Source organism: Hydractinia symbiolongicarpus, chromosome 6 (assembly GCF_029227915.1).
Source record: "Hydractinia symbiolongicarpus strain clone_291-10 chromosome 6, HSymV2.1, whole genome shotgun sequence".
Lineage (NCBI taxonomy): Eukaryota > Metazoa > Cnidaria > Hydrozoa > Anthoathecata > Hydractiniidae > Hydractinia > Hydractinia symbiolongicarpus.
In genome coordinates, this window is record NC_079880.1 from 16,114,893 (window position 1) to 16,126,754 (window position 11,862).

At 43.4% G+C, this 11,862-nt stretch overlaps 1 protein-coding gene across 1 annotated transcript; it reads left to right on the forward strand.

Annotated features, from left to right (window-relative positions):
* Positions 1 to 1,193: 1,193 nt before the first annotated feature.
* On the forward strand, positions 1,194 to 6,260 carry LOC130648094 (uncharacterized). The gene has a single exon (XM_057454114.1). It carries the CDS (start codon positions 1,194 to 1,196, stop codon positions 6,258 to 6,260), a length of 5,067 nt encoding a protein of 1,688 aa, XP_057310097.1.
* Positions 6,261 to 11,862: the final 5,602 nt, after the last annotated feature.

The window sequence follows — 11,862 nt, forward strand, 5'->3', positions numbered from 1 at the left end:
ACGCCGTCAACTACGTGCACATGCGTCTGAAGGCTGCAATACGGCCTTTTGCCGCCTATTAAAGGCCTTACACGTAAATCAGGTGGGTCTGCGTGCCTGCGCAGGTTACCATTGGTTTAGTCCTTCCACTGTCAATGCACTACGCCGTCCTAAGTTGTTTTCCCTGTTTCCATGTCTTTAGAATGCCGTAAACCACACGCACACGCCATTGAAAGGCTATAATACGGCCTTTTGCTGCCTATTAAAGGCCTTACACGTAAATCGCGTGGTTCCGCATGCCTGCGCAGGTTACCATTGGTCTAGTCTTTCCACTCTCAATACACGAGAGCGTCCTAAGTTGTTTTTCCTGGTTCCATGGCTTTACAACACCGTAAACCACATGCACACGCCATGAAAAGGCTATAATACGGCGATTTGACGCGTAATAAAGGCCTTACACGTAAATCACGTGGTTCCACGCATCCAAGCTTGTTACCATTGGTCTAGTTCTTCAACTCTCAATACACTACGCCGTCCTAAGTGGTTTTCCCTGGCTCCATGCCTTGAGAACGCCGTAAACCACATGTACACGCCATGAAAACGCTGTAAATAATGACGCCATTATTATTTTTTCGGGGTTTCCCCGTATTCTTCTTTTTTGTTGTACAATTTTTCTAGAGAGTATAGTTGAGAAAGATAACGAGTAGAGTACACGAGGTACTTGATTTTGATATTTTATGAATCTTTAAATGGCGCTCGATTTATGGACTTTTGATATTATTTTTGGATATTTACTTGAATTGGTGGACTTGTGATGTTGTGTGGATATTATTTGCTCGAATTGGTGGATTTATGTTATGAACTTTAACTTAGCTTAGACAGTGTTTGTTATTCTGAAATCGTCTTATTGTGTACTGCACGTCAAATTTCAAAAACTTTCATTTTTCATGCTTCCAGTTTCATTGGTTTCATTTTTTGCATTACATTAAATTTCATTATGTCTACTGCGACTACAAGGAAGAGTGCAAGGCGAAAGGGGTTGCGGTCTATTGCGAGCACTTTGCGCGAGCGAATTGATGTCATAGTTAAGGACTTTTCGGAGGAGAAACGAGCAGAAATTATTTCTTTACAGACCACTTTAATTGACACTGTTAAACAGTTAAAGGAGTTAGATGAAGAGTGTTTTATCGGCTGAAGAGATCGAAACCGACGTTATGGAGGCTACAGAATTTTATCTATTAGTGAACATGAGTCTCGCGACTATTACTACCGCTACCGGACCACATGTTTCAGCCACAGAATCGACACGGTCTGTTGAAAAGAAATCGATGAGACTACCCAAAATAGAACTGAGCAAATTTAATGGGAACCCTTTGAATTGGCCCTCGTTTTGGGACCAGTTTAATTCAGCCATTAATGACAATGACAGTTTGAATGCAATTGATAAATTTAATTATTTGAAGAGATACGTCGAAGGAACCGCTTTATCAACTATTTCTGGGTTAGAATTGACGAACAGTAACTACGAAAATGCTATAGAGTTGCTTAGAAACCGTTTTGGCAACGAACAGGTGCTCATTAACGCGCACATGGAAGCCCTGTTGAAGATTGAGTCAGTACAATCAATGGATAACACCCAACAATTGAGAAAACTTTATAATGATGTTGAGAACTGTATTCGAAATTTGAAAAATTTGAAGTATAATAGCGAAATGCTGAGTTTATTGATTCCGGTTCTGAACGAAAGAATTCCCAACGAATTACGAATGATTATTTCTAGAAACTTTGGAGAGGAGAAGTGGTCCGTTGAAAAGATGCTGTTTTTTATCAATAACGAACTGCAAGCTCGAGAGAGGTGCACTGTAACCGCGAAAGGCAAGGGACAAACTCCCAGTGAAAATTACAAGAGAGGAGGAATTTCTACCGCAGACTGCTTATTGACTTTGGACAGAAAAAAATGTGTTTTCTGTCACGATTCTCACTCTCCGTCGAGGTGTTCAAAAGTTACCAACGTACAAACACGTTCGCAAATTATGAAAAAGGAAGGGCGTTGCTTTTTATGCTTGCAGCATGGACACATTTCAAAGAACTGTTGTTCAAATTACATATGCAATAGATGTGGAAGACGTCACCACATCTCTTTGTGTATGAAAGAAAAACGTGCCGAAAGAAAAGATAAAGACAACAATGGCTCGGAGGAAAACCCTTCTAACGAAACCAACGCGAATCACGTCAGCCAAGAAAACAAAGGAATTCTTTTGCAGACGGCTAAAGCTTTTGTTTCGAAAGAAAGGGAGAGCAGGAACATACAAACGAGATTCATGTTTGATTCAGGTAGCCAGAGAACATATGTCACAAATGAACTGAAAGAAAGACTGAATTTAGAAACAATTCGAAAGGAGAAATTAATTATTAACACTTTTGGCCATAGCAACAGCCAATCGAGAGAGCTACCCGTTGTTAAGTTGTATGTAAAAACCGCTGACCGCTCATCTACCGTACCCATCGAAGCCATTGCCGTACCAAACATTTGCGCTCCTCTCTCAAATCAGAATGCGAAATATTACGCTGATAATTACGAACACTTGAAGCGGTTGAAATTAGCAGATTTTTCAAATGGTGAAACGAGACTGAATGTTCACGTTCTGATTGGTTTAGACCATTATTATTCATTCATTACCGGCGAAGTTGTTCGAGATCCGAGAGGCGGTCCTATCGCTATCAATTCCAAACTTGGCTGGATTTTGTCCGGAGGTGAACAGTCGAAAGCGAACGAATCAAGCTGCATGGAAGTACACGCCTGCCGTGTTGATACCGAAAACACAATTCTTCGTGACGAGTTGAACAAGTTTTGGCAAATTGAGTCGATCGGTGACGGAGAAAACGAAAACGTATTATCTTCTTTTAAACAAACTCTTGAATTCAACGGTGAACGCTACGTGACCGAATTACCATTTCGTCCTGATCATGATAAACTTTCCGATAATTTTGCAGTTTCGAAACAACGCTTAGATTCTCTTGTTAACAAACGATTACGAAATGAACCTGATTTAGCTGTGCAATACAACGACGTTTTTGCAGACTACGAATCGAAACAGATTATAGAAAAAGTTCCAGAAAGTGAGATAGCTTGCGAAAATGCTCACTACCTTCCGCATCATCCGGTTGTACGCCAAGATAAAAGTACAACGAAAGTTCGTCCTGTTTTTGATGGATCTTGTGCCGTTCACAAACCATCCCTCAATGACATTTTGTACTCTGGTCCTAATTTACTTGCTAAGGTGTTTGACATTCTGCTGAGATTCCGTACGAACTACGTCGCTTTAGCTGCTGATATTCAACAAGCCTTCTTGAATATTGAAATCGCTGAGAAAGACCGTAATTATCTTCGTTTTTTGTGGAAAGAAAACCCTACCGAGAACGATTCAAAGCTCATTATCTATCGATTTCTGCGTGTCGTGTTTGGGTTAACGTGCAGTCCGTTTTTACTCAATGGGACAATCCAACACCACTTGGAGACTTACGAAATTATCTGCCCCGAAATTACTGATGTTTTGAAGGATGACTTGTACGTCGATGACCTAACAACCGGTACCAATACCGTAACTGAAGGCAAGAAACTTTACGAAATTAGTAAACAAATCATGAAAGAAGGAGGGTTCAATTTGCGAAAATGGGCTACTAATAACAATGAATTACAAACTTTTATCGATAAAATTGAGAACGTGAATTCTGAACCGAATAGCGACAAAACTGTTAACCCCAAAGTATTAGGGGTCGAGTGGGACATCGACAGAGATATTCTAGTGTACCGATTTGACGAGTTATTGAAACGAGCGAAAGAACTGTTTCCAACAAAAAGAAACATTTTACGTATATCTGCTTCATTTTATGACCCGTTGGGCCTGATCGCACCAATCACCACCAAAGTAAAGGTTCTTTTCCAGAAATGTTGTCAACACAAGTCCGACTGGGATGATCCACTGCAAGGGGAACTGCTTAAACAATGGAGAGATATATTGAACGATTTTGCGAATTTACAAACTTTTGAGATACCACGTTATTTATTCTGTGAACCGCGTCATGAAATTCAATCAATTGAACTGCATGGATTTTGTGATAGCTCGACGATTGCCTACGCTGCTGTGATTTATGCAAAAATACGAACTAACCTCGGCGTAAGTGTTTCGCTAGTGACTGCTAAAACGAAAGTTGCGCCCCTAAAGCCGCACTCTGTTCCACGTTTAGAATTGCTAGGATGTGCTCTCTTAGCAAAGTTGATGAGCCATGTGCTTAATGCGATCAATGGTAGATTGAAAGTTGATCGTTTTTTCGGTTGGTCAGATTCGGAAGTTGCCCTTTGTTGGCTAAAAGGCAAATTGAAGCAGTGGAAGCCATGGGTAGAAAACAGAGTTGTTTATGTTCGATCAGTCATTCCATCGGAATCATGGTTTCACGTTTCCACCATTCATAACCCCAGTGATATACCTACCAGACCAGACAAAATTGGTGACTTCAATTCAAATTTGTGGTTAAACGGTCCTGAATTTCTGTCTGATTCCAGCTTTGTTCCACCTGAGTTTCATGTCAACAAACATTCATTCGATGTTTTGTCAGAAGAGAAGAAAAGTCATGTCACTACTAACATTAGTCATTCCACTCATCATTGTCATTCGCAGTTACATGATATTATAGACGAGACTAAGTTTAGCTCACTGAAAAAGCTTATAACTACCATTGGATATGTTTACAGATTTGCGAATAAATTGTTAAATCGAATTCGAAAAAGAGACTTATCAGTATGCAACGATCGTGAACTGTCGACTCAAGAATACAAAAGTGCATTTGATATTTTGATTACAAACAATCAACGAAAACTTCGAAACAACCAAAACTACTTCAACAAACTTTCGTCCGCCCTGAAGTTGTTTGAAGATGAGAAAGGAGATTTACGTGTTAAAGGACGTTTTGGTGAGAATAAAAAGCTTTCATATGACGAAAGGTATCCGTTGATTCTTTCGAGTGATTCACATTTTACAAAACTTCTGGTTGAAGATGCCCACGAAAAAACATTTCATCAAGGCGTAGAAGCGACACTCAACATGTTACGAATGAAGTTTTGGATTCCGAAAGGTAGACGCACAATCAAATCCATTTTACGACAGTGCATTGTTTTTCGACGATACCAAGGCAAACCTATTAAATCACCACCGACTCCAGATCTACCAGAATACAGGTATTGCGCTTCGAGAGCTTTTGAACACGTTGGGTTCGATCATGCTGGTCCACTCTACATTCGTACCGAGAACCGAAACACGACAAAGGTATACGTATTAATACTTACATGTGCTACTACTAGAGCTGTGCACTTTGAGCTTTCACCCGATTTAAAGACGCCAGCGTTCATTAGAGCTTTCAAAAGATTTCAATCCAGAAGAGGAACGCCTGTTACGGTTGTGCATGATAACTTTAAAACGTTTAAATCTAACCATGTAAAAAGATTTATGAGACATGAGTCTATTGAAACTAACCCGATTCTCCCCAAGAGTCCTTGGTGGGGAGGATTTTATGAAAGGATCGTCAGATCAATGAAAACCGCCTTGCGTAAGACCATTGGGAAGGCACTATTGACTTTCGAAGAGCTCGAGACAGTTCTGTGCCAAGTTGAAGCATCGATTAACTCAAGACCACTTACATATCAGAGTGAGGACGATCTTGGACAGACTATCACACCTTTGCATTTGATTTACGGCTCGAACATTGTTGGTGCTGAATGTGTCCGAATGAATGATACCGACCAGTGCTCGAAACGATTACTTTATGTACAACGAGTGCTTGACGATCAGTGGCGACGATTTTATCGAACGTATTTGAACGAATTACGGCAACATCACTTCTACAGAAAGGATGGCAGAGAAACACCTGATTTAAAGTTGAACGACGTCGTGGTGGTGAAAGATGATAACCAACTGCCAAGAAGTAGATGGCCATTGGGTAAAGTTACGGAACTGATCTATGGAAAGGACGGATTTATTCGTGGTGCGAAGATTCGGGTTAACACCAAGAAAGGACTTCTTTCTACGATAACGCGTCCTATTCAAAAACTGATTCCACTTGAAATAGCAAATGAGACTGAAAACGAAGTTGAAAAAGTTGAAAAAAGTGAACTTGAAAAACCCGCTGAAGACACTCTCAATGAAGATGAGCAACAACGAAGGCCGACGAGAAAGGCTGCGGTTGAAGGACAGTTGATGCGTAAACTCCGCGAAGAGTATCTATAGTTTTTTTTTTTGACATATATATATATTTAGGATTTCTTTATGTTTAGTCATACCGTGTTGACATCGGACATGTCAACGGGGGGAGTATGTAAATAATGACGCCATTATTATTTTTTCGGGGTTTCCCCGCATTCTTCTTTTTTGTTGTACAATTTTTCTAGAGAGTATAGTTGAGAAAGATAACGAGTAGAGTACACGAGGTACTTGATTTTGATATTTTATGAATCTTTAAAAACGCTATAATACCGCTTTTTGACGCCTATTAAATGCCTTACACGTATATCGCGTGGTTCCGCGTGCCTGCGCAGGTTACCATTGGTCTAGTCCTTCCACTGTCCATGCACTACGACGTCTTAAGTTATTTTCTCTGGTTCCATGGGTTTAGAACGCCGTCATCTACATGCAAAGGCCTCTAAAGGCTGTAATACGGCCTATTGCGGCCTATTAAAGGCCTTACACGTAACTCACGGAAGCCGCGTGCCTGCCCAGGTTACAATTGGTCTAGTCCTTCCACTCTCAATACACTACGACAATCTAAGTATTTTCCCTGGCTCCATGGCTTTAGAACGCCGGAAACCACACGCACACGCCAGGAAAAGGCCATAATACGGCATTTTAACGCCTATTAAATGCCTTACACATAAATCGCGCAGTTTCGGGTGCCTGCGCGGGTTTCCATTGGTCTAGTCCTTCTACTCTCAATGCAGTACGACGTCCTAAGTTGTTTTCCCTGGCTCCATTCCTTGAGAACGCCGTAAACCACATGCACACGCCATTGAAAAGCTATAATGCCACCTTTTGCGGCCTATTAAAGACCTTACACGTAAATTACGTCGTTCCACGCGCTAATGCCGGTTACCATTGGTCTAGTCCTTCCACTGTCCATGCACTACGTCGTCCTAAGTTATTTTCTCTGGCTCCATGGCTTTGGAACGCCGTCAATTACATGCACACACGTCTATAGGCAGCAATATGGCCTTTTGCCGCCTAATAAAGGCTTTACACGTAACTCACGTGGTTCCACGCGTCCAAGCTTGTTCTCATTGGTCTAGGTCTTCCACTCTCATTACACTACGACGTCCTAAGTTATTCTCTTTTGCTCCATGGCTTTGGAACGCCGTCAATTACATGCACACACGTCTATAGGCAGCAATATGGCCTTTTGCCGCCTAATAAGAGCCTTACACGTAAATTACGCCATTCCATGCCGGTTACCATTGGTCTAGTTCTTCCATTCTCAATAGACTAGAACATCCTATGTTGTTTTCCCAAGCGCCCAGGCTGTACAACGCCGTCAACTACGTGCACATGCGTCTGAAGGCTGCAATACGGCCTTTTGCCGCCTATTAAAGGCCTTACACGTAAATCAGGTGGGTCTGCGTGCCTGTGCAGGTTACCATTGGTTTAGTCCTTCCACTGTCAATGCACTACGCCGTCCTAAGTTGTTTTCCTTGTTTCCATGTCTTTAGAATGCCGTAAACCACACGCACACGCCATTGAAAGGCTATAATACGGCCTTTTGCTGCCTATTAAAGGCCTAACACGTAAATCGCGTGGTTCCGCATGCCTGCGCAGGCTACTATTGGTCTAGTCCTTCCACTCTCAATACACTAGGACGTCCTATGTTGTTTTCCCTGGTTCCATGTCTTTAGAACGCCGTAAACCACACGCACACGCCATTGAAAAGCTGTAATGCCACCTTTTGCTGCCTTATAAAGACCTTACACGTAAATTACGTCGTTCCACGCGTCCATGCCGGTTACCATTGGTCTAGTCCTTCCATTTTAAATGGACTAGAACGTTCTAAGTTGTTTTCCCTGGTTCCATGGCTTTAGAACGCCGTAAACCACATGCACACGCCATTGAAAGGCTATAATACGGCGATTTGACGCCTAATAAAGGCCTTACACGTAAATCACGTGGTTCCACGCATCCAAGCTTGTTACCATTGGTCTAGTTCTTCAACTCTCAATACACTACGCCGTCCTAAGTGGTTTTCCCTGGCTCCATGCCTTGAGAACGCCGTAAACCACATGTACACGCCATAAAAACGCTATAATACCGCTTTTTGACGCCTATTAAATGCCTTACACGTATATTGCGTGGTTCCGCGTGCCTGCGCAGGTTACCATTGGTCTAGTCCTTCCACTGTCCATGCACTACGACGTCTTAAGTTATTTTCTCTGGTTCCATGGGTTTAGAACGCCGTCATCTACATGCAAAGGCCTCTAAAGGCTGTAATACGGCCTATTGCGGCCTATTAAAGGCCTTACACGTAACTCACGGAAGCCGCGTGCCTGCCCAGGTTACAATTGCTCTAGTCCTTCCACTCTCAATACACTACGACAATCTAAGTATTTTCCCTGGCTCCATGGCTTTAGAACGCCGGAAACCACACACACACGCCAGGAAAAGGCCATAATACGGCATTTTAACGCCTATTAAATGCCTTACACATAAATCGCGCAGTTCCTGGTGCCTGCGCAGGTTTCCATTGGTCTAGTCCTTCTACTCTCAATGCAGCACGACGTCCTAAGTTGTTTTCCCTGGCTCCATTCCTTGAGAACGCCGTAAACTACATGCACACGCCATTGAAAAGCTATAATGCCACCTTTTGCGGCCTATTAAAGACCTTACACGTAAATTACGTCGTTCCACGCGCCAATGCCGGTTACCATTGGTCTAGTCCTTCCACTGTCCATGCACTACGTCGTCCTAAGTTATTTTCTCTGGCTCCATGGCTTTGGAACGCCGTCAATTACATGCACACACGTCTATAGGCAGCAATATGGCATTTTGCCGCCTAATAAAGGCTTTACACGTAACTCACGTGGTTCCACGCGTCCAAGCTTGTTCTCATTGGTCTAGGTCTTCCACTCTCAATACACTACGACGTCCTAAGTTGTTTTCCCCAGCGCCAAGGCTGTACAATGCCGTCAACTACGTGCACATGCGTCTGAAGGCTGCATTACGGCCTTTTGCAGCCTATTAAAGGCCTTAGACGTAAATCAGGTGGGTCCGCATGTCTGCGCAGGTTACCATTGGTTTAGTCCTTCCACTGTCAATGCACTACGCCGTCATAAGTTGTTTTCCCAGGTTCCAAGGCTTTAAAACGCCGTAATCCACATGCACACGCCATGAAAAGGCTATAATACGGCCTTTTGACGCCTAACAAAGGCCTTACACGTAAATCACGTGGTTCCACGCGTCCAAGCTTGTTACCATTGGTCTAGCCCTTCCACTCTCACTACACTAGAACGTCCTAAGTTGTTTTTCCTGGTTCCATGGCTACAGAAAGCCGTAAACTAAATGCACACGCCATGAAAATGCTGTAATACGGCCTTTTGACGCCTAATAAAGGCCTTACACGTAAATTACGTGGTTCCACGCTTCCAAGCTTGTTCTCATTGGTCTAGTTCTATTGAAAGGCTATAATACGGCCTTTTGACGCCTATTAAAGGCCTTACACGTAAATTGCGTGGTTCCGCATGCCTGCGCAGGTTACTATTGGTCTAGTCCTTCCACTCTCAGTGCACTACGACGTGCTAAATTGTTTCCCTGGTTCCTTGGCTTTAAAACGCCGTCAACTACTTGCAAAGACCTCTAAAGGCTGTAATACGGCCTATTGCGGCTTATTAAAGGCCTTACAGGTAACTCACGGAAGCCGCGTGCCTGCCCAGGTTACAATTGGTCTAGTCCTTCCACTCTCAATACACTACGACAATCTAAGTCTTTTTCCTGGCTCCATGGCTTTAGAACGCCGTAAACCACACGCACACGCCAGGAAAAGGCCGTAAACGGCATTTTAACGCCTATTAAATGCCTTACACGTAAATCGCGCAGTTCCGCGTGCCTGCGCAGATTTTCATTGGTCTAGTCCTTCTACTCTCAATGCAGTACGACGTCCTAAGTTGTTTTCCCCGGCTTCGTGGCTTTGGAACGCCGTAAACTACATGCAAAGGCCTCTAAATGCTGTAATTCGGCTTCTTGCGGCCTATTAAAGGCCTTTTGCGTAAATTACGACGTTCCACGCGTCCATGCCAGTTACCATGGGTCTAGTCCTTCTATTCTCAATGGACTAGAACGTCGTAAGTTGTTTTCCCTGGTTCCATGGCTTTAGAGCGCCGTAAACCACATGCACACGCCATGAAAAGATTATAATACGGACTTTTGACGCTTATTAAAAACCTTACACGTAAATCACGTGGTTCCACGCGTCCAAGCTTGTTCTCATTGGTCTAGGGCTTTCACTCTCATTACACTACGACGTCCTAAGTTGTTTTCCCCAGCGCCAAGGCTGTACAATGCCGTCAACTACGTGCACATGCGTCTGAAGGCTGCATTACGGCCTTTTGCAGCCTATTAAAGGCCTTAGACGTAAATCAGGTGGGTCCGCGTGTCTGCACAGGTTACCATTGGTTTAGTCCTTCCACTGTCAATGCACTACGCCGTCCTAAGTTGTTTTCCCTGGTTCCAAGGCTTTAGAACGCCGTAATCCATATGCACACGCCATGAAAATGCTATAATACGGCCTTTTGACGCCTAATAAAGGCCTTACACGTAAATCACGTGGTTCCACGCGTCCAAGCTTGTTACCATTGGTCTAGTTCTTCCACACTCAATACACTACGCCGTCCTAAGTTGTTTTCCCTGGTTCCATGGCTTTACAACGCCGTAAACCACATGCGCACGCCATGAGAAGGCTATAATACGGCCTTTTGATGCCTATTAAATTAAATGCCTTACACGTAGTCGCGTGGTTCCGCGTGCCTGCGCAGGTTACCATTGGTCTAGTCCTTCCACTCTCAATACACTAAAACGTCCTAAGTTGTTTTCCCTGGTTCCATGGCTTTAGAACGCCGTAAACCACATGCACACGCCATGAAAAGGCTGTAATACGGCCTTTTGACGCCTAATAAAGGCCTTACACGTAAATTACGTGGTTCCACGCTTCCAAGCTTGTTCTCATTGGTCTAGTTCTTCCACTCTCAATACACTAGAACGTTCTAAGTTGTTTTCCCTGGTTCCATTGCTTTAGAACGCCGTAAACCACATGCACACGCCATGAAAAGGCTATAATACGACCTTTTGACGCTTATTAAATGCCTTACACGTAAATCGCGTGGTTCCACGTGCCTGCGCAGGTTATCATTGGTCTAGTCCTTCCACTGTCCATGCACTGCGACGTCCTAAGTTATTTTCTCTGGCTCCATGGCTTTGGAACGCCGTCAATTACATGCACACACGTCTATAAGCAGCAATATGGCCTTTTGCCGCCTAAAAAGAGCCTTACACGTGAATTACGCCGTTCCACGCGTCCATACCGGTTACCATTGGTCTAGTCCTTTCATTCTCAATGAACTAGAACGTCCTAAGTTGTTTTCCCTGTTTCCATGGCTTTAGAACGCCGTAAACCACATGCACACGCCATTGAAAAGCAATAATACCGCTTTTTGCCCCATAATAAAGTCTTTACACGTAAATCACGTGGTTCCGCATGCCTGCGCAGGTTACTATTGGTCTAGTCCTTCCTTCCACTCTCAGTGCACTACGACGTCCTAAATTGTTTACCCTGGTTCCTTGGCTTTAAAACGCCGTCAAC

Coding starts and splice junctions, on each gene's coding strand:
- LOC130648094 (XM_057454114.1), top strand. CDS start 1,194: ATGGAGGCTACAGAATTTTATCTATTAGTGAACATGAGTCTCGCGACT.